Here is a 20,487-nt window from a genome sequence, read left to right as displayed (position 1 = left end):
CAAAGTAGCTATCATACCATCTTGCAAGAAAGTGATGGAAGCAGGGGTGGGGTGGGGTGTTTTAATTTTCAGAAATTAGCCTTTGATTAATGTTTCCAGTTCTTTGAAGTAATGAAGCAAGAATGCGAAATTTTGACAAGCAGAAAAGGAACATCAAGGATGCTGGCCCAATTTTATTCATATGCCCAGACATCCAGGAGTTGCTTTCCCCCAAAAAAAGTTTGCCAAAGATGTGAATACTGATGTTCTATAACCTTCTCTGCCCAGGGAAAACAATTAGAATTGTCCATGTGGTTCTGAGCCTTTTGGAAAATATCAACTTGCTTAAGAAGCCTATGAGCCTAATTCAGCTGGGCAATCTGTGATAGATGAATAAAATAAGGAAAACAGCACACATGGATGCTTTTTAAATACACATTCTTTTATTTGGGACACTGATAACTCTGGAAGAAAAAAACCCCAGTCTCTTTTCTGCAATTCATCTATAAATACTCTTTAATACTGTGATTAAGTTTATAACATCCTTTCCATACATTTTGAAAGATCCCATCCTTTTGACAAGCTTTGTCCTGTTTTCTCAACAAATCCAGAGGCAACAGCTTTTCAGTTTAATGGAGACAGAATTAAAGACAAGCCTTGAAGTGGGGGGGAAGCTATTTTCAAAAGAAAAGTTGCTTCCCCCACACCAATTTAATTCCCGCCTATTTAATCTCAAAACAAGCATCAATGTCACATCAATGGCTTAAATAGACTGGAAATCTTGCTCCCTCCAACCTGATATTGCCTTGCTTATTCCAAGTTATTAAAATCTCCCGAATGGAGGGTAGAAATCTGATAAATTCTCCTATGAAATATTCCATCTGCTTAATAACAAACCTCAGGAAGCAACTCAGGGTTAGCGCAAAGGCCCCTGGCGTTTTCAGTGGCTAGAGCGAGAAGTACATTTTCCAACATTTGAGAGATTAGGTTCCAAAAGAAACCACCCCTGAGATGGGAGGTGATTATACAATCTTTTGAGTTAAATTAACTTTAAGCCTGGTTGAAGGCCTGCCACATTCCCCTCTACCAACGCCTGGCACAAGTTGGATTTCACTCCCTCTTAAATGAAAAATCGTTTTCACATAAATCATGGAAGTCTATGCCTGAAAGGACATTATCTCAAAACTCTCCATGGCATCTGAAACTAAACATCTCATCCACAATCAGGACAGTATCATCCCAATGATTTGTGGTCATATTTCTCCTCCCACCCCCCCAGGGGAAAAAATAAGATGCCCAAGAAGGAACAGCGACCAAGAGTTTCCCCTGCAATGTTTCTCAATCTGGGACAATGTGGACAGGACTTGCCTCACTTTCACTTTATTCTTGTATGCTACAGGGAAAGTGCTGAAATATAGACAACTTATCGCCCTTTCTGTAAATTCTCAATTTTTCCCTGGCCAGCGCTTTCAAGGTCACTTCTACCATAAAAGTTTAATTCTTTTTAAGTTTTGCTGTTAAGCATCACTGGCTGGAGGCGGCCCTGGAAAACCCTTTAACCTGAAGGAAGCATCATCTTCTCCTGGCAAGCTATGACCCTTCCCATGCTTCAAAGGTTATAGGCAAGTTGTAACTCACACCTCGGACAGGTAGATATGATCCCTATCCAATTACAGGCACAACTACGTCTCTGCAAGAGGCCTATTTGCCCAGAAACAGAGTGGGAGAAGCAGAAGGAAGGGAGTTGTGGTTTTTAACAGAGGAAAGAGCTTTGGGAATTCTGCAGGATGCTCCTGACCTCCTGTGGCTGGGCGTGAATATATTGCACACAGGCTAAATGGGTTTCCTGCATGGTTGATGGGAATGCTTGGGTTGAACACTCCTGTCCAGTTAAAACAAAACCTGTCCAGTTAAAACAATTAGGCCCTGCAAATGCAAACCCCAGCGCTCATTAATTAGCAACTTGGTTTACACTGGGGGTGTCCAACCTTGGCAACTTTTTAAGTCCTGTGGACTTCATCTCTCAGAATTCCCCAGCATGGCTGGCTGGGGATTCCTGGGAGTTGAGGTTCACAGGTCTGAAACTTGCCAAGGTTGGACATCTCTGGTTTACACTGTGGCAAAGGGAAGCAAAGAGCCCATCTTAAAATGCACAGCTACCTTGTGCTAAAGGATGCAGGATCGTGTAGACCGGAGGTCATTCTTTTAAAGAGTCTATGTCTTAACAAGCCAAATTCTGAAATTAAAAAAACAAAACAAAACAAAACAGCAGGATTCTGCAATCCACGAGTCAAATGAGCCAGCCTGCACATTTATCTTCTTTTGCATCGTTTATTCCATCTTTGCTCGCTGTCGGTAAGAACAAAGAGCTACAGAGAAGAACGCTGCCCCAACCTACAAGTCCTTTTTTTCCAGCGATCTCTTTCACAAGTGACGCTTTTTGACACACACACACACACACACACACACACACACACACCGCCTCCCATCATCCCAGGAAGCTAAAACCATTCCGTACTTTAAGAGCTCAACCTGTGGTATTTATTCCCTTCCCCTCCCCTGGCCCACACAGTGCTGGAGACAGAGGGAAATTCTTCCTCCGCCCCAACTGCCTGCCCGTGTTTGAAAATCAAGCCCCTGTGAACGCTTCTGATCCTGCCACGCAGGAAGGCCGAGCCCCAAAGAGAACACAACCACAACCTATCATCTTTGGCCACTGGGGACATTGTGTCCCTGTCCATTGCCAAACTCTGCAAAGTCCAAGGCACCTGCGGAAGCAGACAGGAGGAGGGCAGTGGAGCGGATTCTAAGCCATTTGAAGCAAGCAAGCAAGCAAGCAAGCACAGCATGCCCGGCTCACGAGCTGCATCATGTTCCTGCTCTGAAAACTCGAGTGGCAGAGCAGTTCCCATCCACCCCCAACAACGATGTGGAGATGCAGAAGCCTCGCGAGGCCGTATGAAACAGGACAGCCACTCTTACACGACCCCACATGCATAAAGTTTGGCACAGAAGCCTTAAGTCACTGAACGTTTCAAAGTCTTGGGAGACCAGTTTATTCGGGGAGGGGACGAGGATGTTTTAATTTTTTTTGGTCTGATAAAAGTCCTAGCAAGCATCCATCGTTTTCTGCAGCGTAAACCCGGTGCACACGTCAGAAGCGTAATTTGCATACCGCTGCCAAGCGCTTCCTTCGTGATGAGTAGGTGGCAACACAGCGAGTTAATTACAGAGAGAGAGCTCACTACCATCCACCAGGATGCGAGCTGGTGAGCTTGCACTCATTTTCACTGGGAGGAGAGAAAAAATAATAATAAAAAAAGCAGCCATTGTAAAATATCGTGAAGAATAATTTGTGCACGTTACCACACAAGTCTTTGAGCCAGTGGTGAGGAAGGGGGCCATAAAAACACCTCTCTTTCAAGAAGTCCTTAAACATTTTCCATTTAATGTTGCGAATTCTGCACCAGCATAATTAGCTTTCCCGCCACTGCAGGTTGCTTTAAGCTCGCGCTGCTGGGACTGACTAACATTCCTGAGAAAGTTGAGCCTTGTAAACCAACAGGAGCAGATTATTCATCCCACCCCCAGCCAGGCCCTCCTTCCTTCGGCCAACTGCTTCTTTAGCAAACACTGCAGTTGTGGGCCAGACACACCAACCTCAAGTAGCGCTTAGACCAGACAGGAACCCACCCCCCCCACCTGTTCTGGAAGAACCCCTACACGGAGCCAAGGAGGAAGCAACATAAGCAGGAAGCAACTTATGTTCTCTTCTATTCCAAGGAGATCTGGGGAGACGCGGGCGTTTCCTCCCCCCAAAAGGAGCGGAGGGAAAGGATTGTCAGCGATCTCGAGGCGAGCTCTGTAAGAAAAGGGCATTGACCGGTAGCTCTGAGATCCGGCTCCGGGATCAGGTTGGCCACACAGCTGGAAGAAGGGTCAGGCTCCGGCAGTCCCGTGGATTCCCCTTCGTGCTTTCAGATCGGTCCAGATGCCCATAAGAGGGGAGCCTGGTGTCTTCTGTCCTGACTGAGACATCCCCGTTGTCTGAATAGAAGATGCGCCCTCGCGCTCGCCTCCTCTCTCCCCACCCCCCGGCCTCACTGGCCATCTCTTAGTGAAGCTCTTGGCATCCCTGTCACCGGAATTCGTAAATGGGCGCGCTGTACTCAGGGACGTGAGTCAGATTCAGAGATTGATACCTGGGGGAGCAAGGAAAAGAGGTTGAGCAGAGCAAATGTGGCCGATTCTGCAGCATGGCAGCAGGTTTCCAAGGCTGCAGTCTCACTGCATCAGAGCGCCGCGGTGCTGCAGTGGTTAGAATGCAGTATTGCAGGTTGATTCTGCCGACTGCCAGCAGTTCGATTATCACCGGCTCAAGGTTGACTCAGCATTGCATCCGTCCGAGGTCGGTAAAATGAGGACCCAGATTGTTGGGGATAATAGGCTGACTCTGTAAACTGCTTAGAGAGGGCTGTAAAGCACTGTGAAGCAATATATAAGTCTGTGCTATGGCTATCAGGTTATGGGCCCAGATGGACTATTGGCCTCGGCCCTGATGTGATCTGGACCCGCCAGGTGGACAAAATAAATTCCTTTGGGTCTCAATACATTAGTCACCCAATCACAATCAAACATGCGGGATGGTGTCTCTACAATTTGGCCTTGGGCGAGGAAGGGTTCAATTTCCCATCATCCCCCATCTTACCATTCTGAACTCCTGTGATAGTAATAGCCCTCTATACATGCTGCAGACTTCTGAAAGCATATGTAATAAAATCCAGCGAAGGATGCCCCGCTGATGTCTTTAATGGTGTGATCTGGGACTAGGAACTGCTCCTGCACAAAAATTAAACACGTAAAGACTGGGAAAGCTCGAAGTGTGATTTTCTTTACCTAAAAGGTGATCTTTTAAGGGAATTAAAATTCTTTTCATATACTGTTATACATGAAATAAACATGTTGGACCAAATGTGTTTGGAACAGTGTTTCTAAACCTTGGCAATTTTAAGATCTGTGGACTTCAAGTCCCAGAATTTCCCAGCTAGCATGAGGAACTCCCAATTTTGGGAGTTGAAGTCTTAAAGCTGCTAAGGTTGAGAAACACTGCTTCACAAATGGCTACGAGGAGCAAATAAAAGTAATTTTACTTTTCTTAAGATTAAGGGGAAGGGAAAGTGCAGGATCTTTAAATCCAAGTTTAGCCCCTTACCACTCCTAAGGCACCCTTTGGAACTGTGCTCAAGCAACTTACTTTCCACCTCATGAAGACAAAGTCATCATTTTTCAGATCCTCATAATCAAAATCATCAGAGTTAAATATTTTTGCGAACTGGTAAAATGCTGGGAACTTTCCCTAGGAGAAAAAGGGAGACACACATCAATGATGCCCTTGATATTCGTGGCCCCATTTAAGACCACACACACTCCAAAACAAACATTATCCCAGGTTCTCACTCAGTTGGGACACCCAAGAAATGCTCCTTGCATGGAAAGCTATTAAATCAGGGAGAAACCTCCACGAATCCTTTCCTTACAACACCTCCAGTGTAAAATAGCTCTTGCCTCTCTCAGTCCCCATCCACAGGCAGGGGATCCCAGTCTGGGTAAAATCAAGGGCAAGGGACTCACCCAATGTTTACGATCCACGTCTTCATCTGCATCCCATTTCCGGGTTAAAAACGGATGCTTTTTACTGATTATTTCTCCTTCAAAGAAAGTAGTAAGTGTTGGATACTCCTAGGAGTGAAGGAGTGAAACAGGGACATGATGAACATACAGAAGAAATCCAGCATTATTCCCCCCCCCTCTATTTTCCTAAAGCATTGCAATTGGGCATTGAAGAACCCCTCAAGAAAGACAGAGTCTGTTCCAGACACATACCTCAGTAAGGCCTTTTATCTTTAAGTATCCACAGAGATAGGAGTTATCCATGTCAACATGCTGGAAGACAAAAGGAAAAGATATCCCAAAAGATCAGGGCTTAAGGCTGGAGCAAACAGATCAAACCACATAGAGAATCTTTCTCTGCAACTGTGAAAACAAACATGACGCCCTGAGGTTCAATTAAAATGGGAGTAAAACCAGATTAACACCCCTTCTCTCTTCTTCTGCTACATTTGCTGAAAGTCCTTAGAATTCTCATTCTTCTGAAAAGTCAATGTTAATTATGCTAATTATGCTGACTGCCAGGAGTTCGATTCTCACCGGCTCAAGGTTGACTCAGCCTTCCATCCTTCTGAGGTGGATAAAATGAGGAGCCAAATTGTTGGGGGCAAGAGGCTGACTCTGTAAACTTCTTAGAGAGGGCTGTAAAGCACTGTGAAGCGGTATATAAGTCTAAGTGCTGTGGCTATTTCAAGAAGCTACAACAACATTGAAAGCAACCTTGTTCCCCCAACTCCTGAACCACTTTTTGACCATTGACAGCACTTATCAAGACCGTTCAGGAAGAGAAAAGAACCAGAAAAAGCTCATGGATGCATTCCTTGTTCTTCCATCTAGCCTGCAACTCTCCTTGCCTGGAGTTTCCTCATTCTCCTGAGTTCCAGCCCCTTCTGTCAAAGAGAAAAGCCCCATTAGGTTCCCCTTTGCCGTTTCTGGCCTCCTTGGCTCAAGCACTTATGCAACTCCCAGGCCTCAACCTTTCCATGTATCAAGGTGGGCTTGAAAACAAAGCCCCCAGATTCACCAGTCTGCTTCGTCTGCTTAGAAAATACTTGAGAGAAGAGTTTGGAAAAGAAAATGCAGCCCAACCTTCTCTTTCATTTCTAAGGTCTACTTTTGTAGGGTCACCTAGAAAAAATGTTGCCAGGTAGTCAAATACAGCTCAGGAAGCAAAAGCAGAACAATGACCAGTGGATGCTATTCAGGGCTCCTGACCTTTACGGCGAAGGCACCGTTTTGTCTGGGCTTTGTGGGGGCAAGTCAGATTACAGCGGAAACAATGCAGGTCTGGGTCTAAAAATTGCCTGGAGGTTGGATGGAAATTGTCAAAGAACACCTGAGTCTCTAACGTTTCATTTCCAAGATTAGCCAACCAGAAGGCCACGGTTTGCTCTCCTTTGGGGTCTGACAGCCAGGACATAATCTTGTGGAAATAGGTTCCCAAGGCATCAACGGAAGGTATCACATCCAAAGAGACCTCTGAAATTACTAACAAACCTATTTTGCTGACATAAAGGTGCGTTGAAGGCTACCACAACTTCCCAAACGCCAGCCCTGAGAGCAGCAGAAAGATCTCAAGCCCTGAAACATCTACAACTCCAGGAGCAGGCAAATAAATGCCTTTCTTCCCCAAAAGGTGTCTCAGCTACTGAGCCCCAGGTGCTCAAGTCACCGTTAAGCCAGGATGAAACCCACTGGTCTCCTGAAAACACAAGCCTCCCACAGCTCTGGTCTTTCTTTCTCGGCGGGATGCCTTGCCAGCCTTATTTATTTACTTTATTTCACTGATAGGACTTCTACAGCCTCCTCTCTTCATGCAACAGTCCTAGGGAGCTCACAACCATCCCGTGCGACAAGGATTTCTTTTTTTAAAAAAAAGCATCGTTTCATCTCCCCTCCTGTTGCCAGACGGATCATCCTCCCAGCTCAACCTCCATCCTAGTTCAAAGACCTGGGGGAAGAGTCAGGTTTTCATGGCTCCTCTCCAGAAGGCTACGACGGGAGGGGCCCCTTGGCTGCCCCAAAGGGCTGGGGGGAGGGACACGGAAACTGAGAAGGGGTGCTTCTAAGGTCCCATCAGGCAGCAGGTTTCCAGGCAGGGGATCTGGAGCCTCCCCATCGGAGCCAGCAGGACCCCCACCCCTCCCCCCTTCTGCACCTGCCAGTTTGACAGGAGGACTCTTGGGGCACATCTGGGTGCCTGTGTGTGTGTGTGGGGGGGGGAGGTCCTTAGGGAACCAAATCCCAGGGCCTCCCTGCACGGCCAGACATGCTTTGCTCTCCCCATGCAGCCCCCCCCCAACTTTGGGCCTCTTTGCAGCCCAGGTGCTCTTGCAAATCCCCGCAAATATTTTGGGAGTGGGGGGGGGGGAAAGATGCCAGGTGCAAGATGTTGGGGAGGGGGGAGAGAGAGGATCGGGCGAGGCAGCATCTCTTTGGGGCTTTGGGGGGGGGGTGAACCTTCTACCCCCTCCCCCCGAATTCGGAGTCCACGAAGCCCCCTCCCCATAAGGACCCCCCCCAGCCCCCATGCCATGGGGGGAGGAGGAGGAGGGGGGGCCGCGGGGGAGCAGCCTCCTTTCCCTCCCAGCGCATCCTGCGGCCCAAGGGGGGGGGAAGGGGGGGCGGATGGCCTCCTCACCTGCACCACCACCTCCACCTCGTAGGCGTTGCCCTTGGAGCGCTGCTGCCCGCGGAACTTGGCGCCGCTGTAGAGGCGGCTGGTGCTGACGCCGGGCTGCGCCGTGTTGATGGGCGGCGGAGGCTCCAGGCGGGCGGCGGCGGCGGCGGAGGCTCCCGGGGCCGGTTCCGGGGGGCAGCGGCAGGAGCTCCGCACCGGCATCTCGGCCGGGTCTCCCGGCGCCAGCGCGGGGCGGGCGGGCGGGCCTGGCTCGTCCTCCGTCACCGGGCCGGCCTCCCTGCCCGCCTGCAGCCCCGCTCCGCTCCGCTCCCTTCGCCGCCGCCGACGATTGGACGCCCGCCGCGCCGCGCCGCCCCGCGATTGGACGCGCCCCGGTCACGTGCGCGGCGACAGTGGGAGGGGGAGACGCCGCTTCCGCTGGGGACACGGCGCGGCGGAGGGGACAAACCGCGTTTGTGACGCCGATTGGCCGGTCGCCCCGCCACCTCTGACCCCTGCCCCCCCCCACTCCCCGGCAACATGGCGGCGCCCGGAGGGCGAGGCAGTTACCTCAGGCTGTCCGCTCATGATTGAGCGAGGGCGTCATCGGTGACCCAGGGAAGCAGGGGAGCCGCCTGAGAGGAGCCGCCTTGAGGGTCGCTGGGCCGGCCGGCGATGTGGCGAGGGAGCCTCGGGAGGCTGCTTAGCAAAGGGGCCCTCGCGCCCCTTCGCCCCGCGCCCCGTCCGGAGGCTTCCCCCGCGGCCTTCAGGAGGCCTTACGCGGCCCAGGCAGGTGAGGCGGGGATTATACGCCCGGTGGCCGCTGTGACCCCATTTCCCTCATTCCAGGAAGCTTTCAGATTTACTCCTTTTCCTCTTTTTTCTTTAGAAAAGTCTCACTTTTGCCCTTTATTTGGGTCCTTGTACTTTTACGGTACAAAAGGTGCCATTTAATGCACAGCCTTTCACATCCGTGTAAAAACATGGACATTTGTCCTTAAAAAAAATTAATTTATGCGGCTTGACATTTTTATTAGAATAGTGCCTGATTATGCTTCAGTTCATTTTGGCCGGTGTCTATTAGTTTTGTAGGTTATTTGTCTGTTTTTGTCTTGCAGAAAGGAAAAGATTTTACCAAAATGTTAGCATCTCCCAAGGAGAAAGTAAGCACAATTTTGCATTACATTATATTTGTTTATTTGAGCCCATTTCTTCTATTGCAAGATTCATTAGAGGGGGAAAGAGTTTTGTGGCCAAACAGGAAACTGAATCTCTATCTTGCTCTGTATCTTTTACAATCCCACTTGCATCTGTGTGGTGAGCTGGAAATCCATGTTCAGTGGAGTATATTACAACAAAAACACCAAAGCTTTGGCAGTTCTCCAGTTTCATAGTTACGAATTTTTTTGTCAATATATCACTATCATTGTCAAAGCCTATGTTATAGGCTTTACGGGGTTTATATCTGATGTGGGCTTCTCTGGGATATGGTTGGCCCTCAGGATGCTCTTTTCACCCAATCTAGGAAGGTTTTCTTATGTTTTTAAAGGGAGTCTTACATGTATTAATGGCAAGGCTTGCCCCTTTATTGAGGGGGCAGGAATAGGACAAATGTTCACCTCTCAAAGCTGAAGTTCAGCAAAATAAAAACAAGCTATAGAATATAGATCACCAATATTTAGTGCCATGCTTTCTTCTTTCTCTTCAGGTGGCTTTGAAATCAACTTGGACAGCCGGAAGCTGAGAACTCCGCAAGCTAAGCTCTTCACAGTGCCCAGTGAGCCTCTGGCTTTGGCTGTGGCAACTGAGTGGGATTCCCAGCAGGACACTATCAAGTTCTATACTATGCATCTGGTGTGTGAAAGGAACGGGCCAGCTGAGCAAATGGAAATTTGGAACCACAGTCAGTTGGGTCTCTTTGAATAAAATAAAGCCAAGGTTACTGAAATTAGTTACATTAGGAGAATGCAAACTGTATTTACAAAAGTTGATTTGGTAAATGATTTGGGTAATAATGAGCTGCTCTCTACAGTCACCATGTTAAAAAAAAACAACAACAGTAAAAACAAAGACTTGGCATATTAGACAAAAAAACATCAGCAGGCCCAATCCTTGTGTAAACAGGAAGCTGTTTATAGTTTTGATAAAGACAAATATGTAAATCATGAAAAGTTGATAGGCCAAATTTAATGAAAATTCTGGATCCGTATTAAAATCATAGGTAGGATGCAAATTTGCATAGGCTGTGGGGTGGGGGGGACATTTGCACAAGAAATTTGCTGCTTTGCTGTTCAGACATGTAGGTTCAAGTAGCTTAGAGCCTGAGGTCTGGATCGCTAAAACTGCTTTATGTTCTTTAGACCAACTTGTGCAACACAGCATTGGACAACCCATCACAGCGAAGCAAAGAACAGCTCATCCAGGCAGCTCTGAAATTCTTGGAGACAGATACTATCTGGTAGGCATTCATTTTGGCTTCTACGGCTTATTTAAGGTTGGAAATTAAAGACTTCCTTGTGATGTAAGATTTAGATCACCCAAGAAGAACAATGGGTAATTGGACCAGTCATCTCACAGGGATGTTGTTTATGGGAGGCATCAGAGGAAGGTTTCCATGTAAACCGTCTTGGATATCTGGAGGAAAAGTGACCTAATAAAAAATTCAAACTAGGCAATAAAGGGGGGATGGGAAACATTCCTACAATTTGTGCAATGTAGTATTTCCACGTGGCAGGACTATGTTTTTCTTTGGAATAAGGGAAGATTAAAAGCTGGAGATATTAAGATGAAGAAGTGACTCTAAGGCCTGACTGCATTGTTGTTTTTTTAAAACTTTCCTGGATTCTTAGTTACCGGGTAGAGGAGCCACCAGCCTTGGTAGAACTACAGAAGAATGAATGGGATCCGGTAATTGAATGGGCTGAGAAAAGGTAAGTATAAGCAGTGAATCAGTGCCAAAGGTCTTGGATCTTCTGACTTTGTTTCATCCTTGCCCAGAGCCTGATGTATCGAAACTCCATTCCATCTCCAGATACAATGTGGTGATTGGCTCTTCAACAAGCATCATGGGTCCTCCCCTCCCACAAAGCACAAAGGACACCTTCATTAGCCACCTTGCTTCATACAACAGCTGGGCCCTCCAAGGTATGTCACATAACATCCTGGGAACTGGTGGATTTCAAACTACATTGGATTAAAACATTCTTCATGTATTTCTGTGGGGGTAGTGCTGATTGGGAAGGTGATGGGGAGATTCAGGGACCTTTCCCTTTTTAAATTGAATTTTTTTAGCCAACTATCCTCACCTTGAAGCATAGGAGAACATACTTTATAAGAGAAAGTGACAATTTCCACCCTTCTTTTATTAACACATTAAATTACTTTGTTATTAAATCTTAAAAAAGAGTATTTTTTTTCACCAGGCATAGAATATATGATAACACAGCTGAAGTCTCTGATTCTAGCAATGAGCCTCGTTGACAAACATTTAACAGTTGAACAAGCTGTTGTCCTGTCTCGACTGGAGGAAGAGTATCAGGTAAACCATACAATATGACAGGTTTTATGCATTCCTGTGTGTGGATTCAGACACAGTGCTCAGCAGTATTGTGGCCTGTTTGGTTTTGGCTCATCTGTAGTGGAAACTTATTTTGTTTTCTAAGCTCTGGTTTATGGCTTTGTCTCCTGTGTGAATCGGGGGTTATTTTAGGCATTGTGGCTGAGGATATTGTGGCTTACTGTGATCAGTAAACAGCCATCATTGGACCAAAATGGAGGTCAGGAACATCCAAACTGAACAAGGCTTTAGTTAAGGAATGTCCCTTAGGATGTAAGTAAACTGTTCCTCTTCCTGGAAAAATCTGCCAAACATCTTGAACCTTCCTCTGGGAAGGTTCAAGATGGTTGGTTGATTTTTTTCAGGAAGAGGAATAGTTTATGTATGGTTAGCCCTGAGTCCTGCAGTGGAAGGCAAGGCCTGCAATTTTATTGTCTTTCTCTTGCTCTAGATTCAGCACTGGGGGAATGTGGAGTGGGCCCATGACTATGAAAGGTATGACTTGCGAGCCCGCACAGCTGCTGCCACCCTGTTTGTCCACCTTTGCTTAGAAAATTCCACCATCAAGCACAAGCTGCTTCAGCACTGAGGAACTGGGATGCAGAAGAAGGGAGAGTGTCAGTTTGGATCAACCTGAAGACGATCAGGTGGAATGGATGATGGAGAGGTGCTGTGAGCATGGCTGGGCCACAGATTAGGAGATGGGACTCTTCCATGCCCTTGGAGGTTGATTCTCCCTGGAAGTTTTGGGAGTGGCTTCCTATCCACCTCACCTGGGCTGGCCGCTTCTGACGAGATTTCCTTGTTTCCCAGGTTCTGCATTTTGCCTGGCAGGTAGACAGATTTCAGGAGCAGAGTATTGGAATGCTATATGAGCCTGCCATAATAGGTGGAAGGCCACAAGTTCTGTCCTGCTAGAGGTGGGAATATATCGCAGCAATTGAGCATCTCTATTAAGATTGAAGACACTCTAGCTAAAGTCCCCAACATGAGATACGGGTTCCAACATGCCACCAATATCCCCTTTGGTGACCATAAAGATCCTAATTCCCCTCCGCCCCCATTTAATTTAAAAGGGATCATATTGCAAACCAAAATGGCAGGATCCACTGCCACCTTTATTTGCAAGAACCGTCTCTCGATTCCAAATTGGCTTCATAAACTTATTAGAAAATGAAAAAAACTTGAATACAACTGAATACTTTGTTTGGAGTATGCTTTGAAGACGGACAAAAATAAAGTGATACATTTTGCTCTTTTTAAAAGAAAATATGTCTGTTTATTCATTTTGATCATTAAACATTTTGGGGGATGAAGGAGCCTCTGCGGTGGGATAAATTCTTTGTGTTCAATGGATTAGATTCAACCAGAAGGAGACCAGCGGGCAGGTTCACTGCCTGTTGCAGAATCTAAATCCAGAAGTGGCGTTTGTACACTTCAGTACTGAAAGCAGCTACTGCTCTAGGATGTCCAAGTTATCCAGTTCACTGCGGATATGATCAATATAGTGATTGAGTTCTAGCACACGGCTTCGGTTTCGGTGGATTTCATCCTTGTGAACCTTCAGGGATTGAAAAATGAAGATGGGAAACCTGAAGAAGCTTCAACTCTTACTCATGATGTCTCTTTTGGTTTCTTAAGGTTAGCTAAGAGAACATTTCCCTTTGTAGACAGCTCTGTTGAGAGGGCCACTGAGTACACTAGAAGTCCTCTCTTTCTCAGGAATGACTCTTCTTTTGAGGAAAACCTAATGGTATACGCTTACCTTTTCAATCAGGTTGTAAACCCGATTGTTAGCTTTGGTGATGATTTCATCTTCTCGGTTGTCAATCTTCAGCAGGTGAATGTCATGGGAGGCGTTGACTGCGTTGACGATGGTGTCTTTGTCCACAAAGAGCTGGAAGCAAAGCCATTGAGAAAAGGTTCTGAGTAGCCCCTGATGTGGTCTATGTGATGTCTAATGACTGATCCAGAACGAGAATATCCCACCTCTTCTGGTCCCGGGGGTAATTATGGGAGGGGTAGAAGCAGCTTACCATACGGACTTCATCTGGCATCTCTTCATCGTACTCACTCTTCACTATCTTCTCCAGCGTGTTGATGGCTATTTCTAAGAGCTTCTCATGATGGTGGTTTTCAAGATCCCGGCATTGTGCCATTGTGCAGCGGAAGGTTAAGGAAAACACAACAGCCTTGCTCTCTTCAGAGAAGTGAGGAAAGCTTTGCTTTATCAAAGCTTTTTATCAAATCAACGCAGGCCTGGGTGGTTCTGGAGGACATACCAGCTTGCTCGCAGCTACTTAAATTTACGACACCTCGGCGACACTCAAAAGGATATAGTCCTTGTTCGTTCTCTATAAAAGTCGAGACGAGATCGGCAATGTTTCTTTCAAAATCTTTGATAACTTCCTTGGAGAAAAAAAGACAGTTTGAACTAAACCAATTCCAAGACTTTTCACATTCCAATAGGCTTACAAATTTTGTTTCTCCTGGTTTGCTGATGTTGCTGGATGTGAAGACTGGGGAATGATAGGTATGGCATAAGGCTGCGTGTCTAGGGATGCTGCTTATTTGCTGTTGCTTAAGAATATAAGAAATGCTCAGCAGTGTTGAATGCTCTGCTAGAAAATGACTGGTTTTCAGGACTGCTGATTCCAATCTCCCAGCCTGTGCTTAGTAGATCCCAACAGAGTCTTCAAGGGAGGCCTCCCCTCACCCCTCGTTGCCTTACCTCCAGCTGGTCAACCAGCTGCATCTCCAGAGACATCAACGTTTCATACAGCTTGGTGATTGCATCGTTGTACTCCACCAGCTTTAACTCAGCCATCTGGAAGTCCCCGAGGGTCTGAATTTCTTCGATCGTCTACTGGTGGAAGACAAGACAGAAAATGTTTTTCTCGTGCCCCAATTCCTCTCTTAACAGGAAGGAAAGAAACCCTGAAACAAACACATGAACTATTTCCACGGAGGTTCCAAATGGCCTGGGTGAACCTCTGGAATATGCAGATTCAATAGGGCTACAACCCTAAATGCAACTACCAGCGAGTAAAAAAAGTCTAGCACAAGGCAATACAAGTAGTCCCCATCTTAAAACTCTTCATTTAGCAACCAAAGTCTCAACAGTACCGGGAAAAGTGACTCATGATCAGTCTTCACAACTATGACTTGTCACAATTTCCCCACAATCATAGGATCAAAATTTGGGCACCTGGCAACATCCCAGGGTCGTGTGCTCACTGTTGACTTTCCTAACCAACTTCTGACAAGCAAAATCAATGGGGAAAGCTGGATTCGCTTAATGACAATGTGATCCACTTAACAACTGCAGCTATTCACGTAACAGTAGTGAAAGTAAAATCGGGCATAATTTAACGGCCACTTTGCTTAGTTCAACTGTGGTCGTAAGTCAGAAATGACCTGTAACATTTGTGTGTCATCCTTTCAGGCCTGGTTTTAAAGGAGGCTTCCAGGATAAACCTTGGTTTGCTCAAATAGCTCATCCCGCTCTTCTGGTTCACAAAGCAAGCAAGGTTTAAGATAGTTGCGACGATGATGAAGAACAAAATGGATGGGAGCGGAAAGGTGCTGGGGTGGCAAGGTGCCAGATTCCCCCAACGTTCCCGTGGTAAGGAAGCTACCCACCCCTTGGTTCTTCTTCTCAAACTCGTGAATGATTCTGGTGCCCTCGTCTTGGTTGTCCTTCAGGGCTTCGTTCAGGCACTCGTAGAAAACGGCAATCTCGTCCTCTCGCTTTTGGTGCTGCTGCAGGCCGTATTCAAACAGTGTTTGGCAAATCTCGACGAATTTACTCTTGTAGGTGGGGTTGGAGTCAAAGAAGCAATAAATAAATAAATAAATAAATAAATAAAACACTAAGCCTGCTTCATGGCATGTCTGAGGCTCATTTCCTGCCAGGGGAAATCCTGGTTGAAACAGGAACGGGAGCTCCTGCCTCCAAGAGGTCAGTCTGAGTCGGTTCTCTGGGAATAAACACGGAGCGATTTCCCATGCTAAATTTGAATAGATCAGAGGGAACAAGGCAAAGCAGATTTTGGGGGAGCTTCTTGGGTTTGAAATATATAGAAAATAAAAGTCCTGACATTATTTACTTTTCTCAGCTGCCAGCTGAGGAAAACCTGTCTAGCACATGGAATGGGAGGCAGTGAACCAGCTGCCCCAAATGATGCTACTTTAATGCAGATTTTGGAATTCCCTCCGCTTATGGCTCATCACAGCTGGATTTGCTTTTTGTTTGTTTAAAGCGTGACACCAGTCATGACAGTGAACTGCCTCAAATAGTATTTCCACAAGGCATCTCCTCAGGAAGGATATGTCTCTAACAGTGCTGGTACGCCAGGAAGGTACACCAACTTTGATGCTTCAGGGTCTTCTGCATACATGCTGTCAAAGAGATAAGACCCATCCAGATACTCCACATAGGCAGCCTTGGAAGAGAAATCACAAAAATTAGATGAAGGCTACAAGGCTCTCCCTGCTTTAAGAATCCTCAGGGGCAAAACAACTGGGGGGGGGGAGCAGACAACCCATAAATGTCCACATGCAAAGCGCATGGAAAGTTTACACCCAACTCACACCTTGCACTAAAGTGCGTTGCGGGGGTGGGGATTTGATTTTAGCACAGCAGGATGTGCCGATTTGTAAATTAGGATTTGGGACTTAAGGATCCAGTAAGTTTGTTCAGCCAACTTGGTGTGGGAATCCAGTTGTGGCATTCCTCATGAAACTTTTCATGTTTTATATTCCAGCACAGGGAATTTCGCTCCAGAGTTAAGCAAATGGCCCACAGACAAATTTTCCTTTCAAACAGCGAAACGGGCACCTGTTTCTGATTCCGTTTTCACTGGAAACGGTCCCATTAAAACTTGGGGAGGCGAAGGGCACCCAGCAGCTGCTCCCTAGGATCCTGTGACCCAGAGCCAGTGAGAGTGCCATTTACCTTGTGGGATTCCACCTCCTTTTCCCTGGCTTCCCACTCCTTCTGCTTGGCCAGGGCCAGCGTTTCCCCGTGCCTCATCTCCTCTATGGCATACTGGTACTTAATCAAGGCCATCTCTCGCTGGCAGGAAGGAGAGACGGGAATGACAATCAGCTGAGATTAGACCTGGGCTCCCAGGTCATGCAAGCAGAATCTCCCCGAGGGGGACGACGTGGCATTGGGGGTCTCACTATCGGTTTATAATGAGGAGCACCTCTTGAGATCCTTACATTGTTTTCCTCCACCAGTCTGAAATCCAGGTACACAAGATTGGGCAGGTAAGCCGCAATGAACATGGAGTACACTTCATTGTCACACACTGGGTTCCCAGTGAGGCTCAGTGTCCGCAGATTTTTGAATTTCCTGAGATAGATCATCTGAGGTAGATGGACAAAAAGATCCAGGTAATCAAGAAGCCTGTAACTGATTAATACAAATATTGCAATAGTCACAAATGACAAAAGAAGAAGAGAAGTATGGATTTTTGGTTCAGGAAGCTTCTGTTAGAAAATTTAGTATAGTGCTTGGGCCTGGAGGAATTTCATTCTCAGGTTTTAATATTTCCAATATGTTCAATTTTTTAAAAATATTGAGATCCACAATATATTATAATATATTGTTATATTTCTCAAGCGGTTCAACCCACAGACATGCTGTAAAGATCACAGTGCTTTCCACCCTTCACATTTATTTAGCATTAAATAAATCCTAATTATTCAGGTCATTAATAGTAGCTTCCTTAGTTGGTGATTCATTGTCTAGTTACAGATGTGTCATTGTCCCCTTATATCACCTTACCATACAGGGGAAATCAGAAGAGGAGCAACATAAACTAAAATATATCTTCTGAATTCAAAACCTACTAAAGGCCCATGAAAACGGGTCCTAAAGATTTATAAATCCTTTCTAATCAAAAACTTACGTTTTCCAGATTGTTGATATTATTATTTCCTATAGAAAAGACTTGGAGTTCTTGTAGTGTATCCAGATTCTCAATGTTGGAGATTCTGTTATTGTACAGACTAAGGTCCTGCAACTTAACCAACGTGTCTAAGCCTTCAATGAGTTCAATATTATTGAAGGACAAATCTGTGGGAACAAGATTAAAAAGTACGAGTCCCAAAAGGAAGCCATCAAATCCCTCCCAGACAAGACCTGCAAACCCACATGGCCATTTGTAGAGCATTGGTGATAAAAAAAACTTACAGCTCCTGAAAAAAACAGCAAAAGCTGCTGAGAATCTTTTGAATGGGGCTGGGAATAAATCCAGTTAATAAGCAAATTAAATCACTTATCAGCTCTTTCTCATATCAGATGCAGCACCCCCCCCCCCCAAATGTGGATATCATCTGATCAGAAAGATAAAATTTTTCTGTTACGGGAATACATACTAATCTCAATTCTATATAACAGGAAAAGCAAAAAATCCTAGCCATAGAGGAATAAAGCATTTATCTATTCAGGTCAAGATGCACCCGGGAGGGCAGGGCAGGGCAGGGCAGGGCAAAGAGCCAAGAGGTAGCAAAGTTTCTGTTCACTGTGGCATTTGACACAATTTCAGATGGCCCGCAATTGCTAGATGGAATCCTTATTGACATGTAGAAACATCAGAGATCAGAGATATATATTCAGGGTGGCACTTCCAGAGATTTATCTGATGTGGCTCGCATTACCTTACCTAGCCAAACCAGATTAACCAGAGAGTCCAGTGCTTCTATCTTTTCAATAATATTGTTGTCGAGCTGCAATTTTGTGAGGTTCACGAACTCCCAAAGATTGTCGATCTTCAGGATATCTGAGACCACATGGGAAAGAAAAGAACCACTTACTTCAAGTTGGCCAATAAAGTCTAGTTTATAGTTTGACTAGTTTATAGTCAATAAACTAGCAATACCAGGGTAGGCAAATCACAGCAATGAATTTAAAACTCTCACACTTCCATAGTATCTAATTGTCTAAAAGACCCAGTTTTACCACATGATTACAGTGGGTCAGCACTGCACAATGTTCACAAAGAACTGGGCAGATTTTAGCAACTTCGGAGAGCATCCCAACACAACTGGAGGCCAACACATTACAAAAAGGATGGAGTAAAAAGACAGAAAGTAGAAAGAGAAGGGGGGAAAGGTTTTATCAACAGACTAATTATGGATCATCCAGTCAGTGAATCTTAGCAATCACATGGATAGGCTTTCTCCGTGCCCAACTAGGTCCTCCAAGCCTTCCAATACCAACCGAACTGTAGCTTAAAGTGGAGTTAGGAAAATAAGTCTGAATTATGCCCAACAAGACGAAGGCTTTTCTGCAACAGCTTCTTCCAATCCTTTTCACAAACCTTCTTAAATACCCAAGTGGAACTACTAGGCGTTCCCATGGCAAGTTGCGGACCAGCAAGTCTTAGCAGTGAAAAGCAGGCAGGCTGTTTTTTTGTAAAATAAAATGCTCTCTTTTGTGCTCCGGCCCTTACTTCTGAAATCCAGTTGCAGGGCTTTGACCTCTTTGAAGTTGATGCCTTCCTTCTTGGCCAGCTGGCCTGCGTCGTCCTGAGGCCCCTGCTCCTCCACCGCTTTCTGCAGCATCTCTTCATTGATCACGTTGGGTTCGATGCTGTCGTAGAAGCGACTCATGTTTGGGAGAAAGCTGGGATGAGGTTAACTGGATTCTGTGGCTGGCCCTGAAATGCAAGGAAAAATGACCCCTATTGCTGGGATCTCTCTATAGGGGTGAAGAATTCTGAACAGAACAGAGAGTTGGAAGGGATCTTGGAGGTCATTTAGTCCAACCCCCTGCCCAAGCAGGAGACCCTACATCATTTCTGACAGATGGCAGTCTCGTATCTTCTGGAAAGCTTCCAGCGATGAAGTTCCTGGCAACCAGCGACCACCAGGTCTTCCCAAGTCTCAGGGACCCCTCAGTGTGCCCATGCAACATACAGGCACTCCTTGACTTACAGCGGTCCTTGTTTAGTGACCACTTGAAGTTACAACAGCACTGAAAAAAAAAGTGACTTGGTTGGTTTTCACACTTACGACCGTTGCAGCATCCTCATGGTCACATGATCAAAGTTCAGACGCTCAGCAGCTGACTCACATTTATGACGGTCGCAGAGTCCCAGGGGTCACGTGATCCCTTTTTGCGACCTTCCGACCAGCAAGGTCAATGGGGAAGCTGGATTTGTTTAACGACGGTGTGGCTCACTTACCAACTGCAGGGATTCCCTCAACTACGGTGGCGAGAAAGGTCGTAAAATGGGGCAAAGCTTACTTAACAGCGGTCTCACTCCGTCAACTGAAATTTGGAGGTTCTATTGTGGTCGTAAATCGAGGACTACCTGTATCTCTTCTGCAGCTGTCTTGGTTGCCGGTCTTCTTTTAGGGGGCTCGAGGCCTACCTGGCCCGGGGCCTGGCCCTTCGTGGACAGAAACCTCTCCCGGCTTATCCCGAGCTCCGGTCCGCACCCCGCAGCTCGGGGCCCTCGGGGACCCTCGGCCCTGCCGGAGGAAGGCCTCGTTGCTGTGGAAGCCGCGTCCGTTGCTAGGGAAAGTCACGTGACCTCTATCGGAGCCCGCCTGCCTTTCTTCTCGCGTCGGAGAAACTAGCAGGCAAGTTCGATTCGCATTCGCTTTGCAGGACGTCTGTCAGAGCTGGCGTACCAATGAAAAGCTACAT

The 20,487-nt window shown here is 46.4% G+C and overlaps 3 protein-coding genes across 5 annotated transcripts; 1 reads left to right on the top strand and 2 right to left on the bottom strand.

Moving 5' to 3' along the window:
• Positions 1-400: 400 nt before the first annotated feature.
• GID4 (GID complex subunit 4 homolog) lies at positions 401-8,549 on the bottom strand. Of its 3 annotated transcripts, XR_011601082.1 has the most exons (7): positions 8,288-8,549; positions 5,863-5,922; positions 5,611-5,718; positions 5,234-5,335; positions 4,688-4,818; positions 4,182-4,463; positions 401-3,269 (listed from the first exon to the last, which is right to left on the bottom strand). XR_011601082.1 is itself a non-coding variant. In XM_070954994.1 (6 exons), the coding sequence occupies exons 1-6, from the start codon at positions 8,486-8,488 to the stop codon at positions 4,118-4,120; spliced, it is 666 nt and encodes a 221-aa protein (XP_070811095.1). In that variant the 5' UTR covers positions 8,489-8,547; the 3' UTR covers positions 401-4,117. The 3 variants fall into 3 exon arrangements, 2 of the variants coding, with proteins under 2 accessions (XP_070811095.1, XP_070811096.1); XM_070954994.1 differs by lacking the exon at positions 4,182-4,463 and having other exon boundaries at positions 401-4,181; positions 8,288-8,547; XM_070954995.1 differs by lacking the exon at positions 401-3,269 and having other exon boundaries at positions 4,121-4,287; positions 8,288-8,548.
• A 154-nt stretch (positions 8,550-8,703) lies between these two features.
• ATPAF2 (ATP synthase mitochondrial F1 complex assembly factor 2) lies at positions 8,704-13,092 on the top strand. The gene is made up of 8 exons (XM_070955069.1): positions 8,704-9,059; positions 9,385-9,429; positions 9,975-10,120; positions 10,627-10,724; positions 11,116-11,196; positions 11,298-11,410; positions 11,689-11,804; positions 12,274-13,092. Exons 1-8 carry the CDS (start codon positions 8,942-8,944, stop codon positions 12,409-12,411), a joined length of 855 nt encoding a protein of 284 aa, XP_070811170.1. The 5' UTR covers positions 8,704-8,941; the 3' UTR covers positions 12,412-13,092.
• Positions 13,093-13,105: 13 nt separating this feature from the next.
• Positions 13,106-20,310, bottom strand: DRC3 (dynein regulatory complex subunit 3). The gene is made up of 13 exons (XM_070955068.1): positions 20,150-20,310; positions 19,286-19,492; positions 18,497-18,613; positions 17,741-17,907; positions 17,049-17,195; positions 16,780-16,899; positions 16,157-16,267; positions 15,465-15,641; positions 14,554-14,685; positions 14,161-14,231; positions 13,859-13,982; positions 13,588-13,719; positions 13,106-13,383 (listed from the first exon to the last, which is right to left on the bottom strand). The coding sequence occupies exons 2-13, from the start codon at positions 19,443-19,445 to the stop codon at positions 13,276-13,278; spliced, it is 1,566 nt and encodes a 521-aa protein (XP_070811169.1). The 5' UTR covers positions 19,446-19,492; positions 20,150-20,310; the 3' UTR covers positions 13,106-13,275.
• Between the last annotated feature and the right edge of the window lie 177 nt (positions 20,311-20,487).

The sequence above is a fragment of the Pituophis catenifer genome, unplaced genomic scaffold (assembly GCF_029215685.1).
Source record: "Pituophis catenifer annectens isolate HBS135680 unplaced genomic scaffold, rPitCat1.0.hap2 SCAF_16, whole genome shotgun sequence".
Lineage (NCBI taxonomy): Eukaryota > Metazoa > Chordata > Lepidosauria > Squamata > Colubridae > Pituophis > Pituophis catenifer.
Note: the sequence above shows the minus strand (reverse complement) of the source record. Positions and strands in the feature narration are given on the sequence as shown.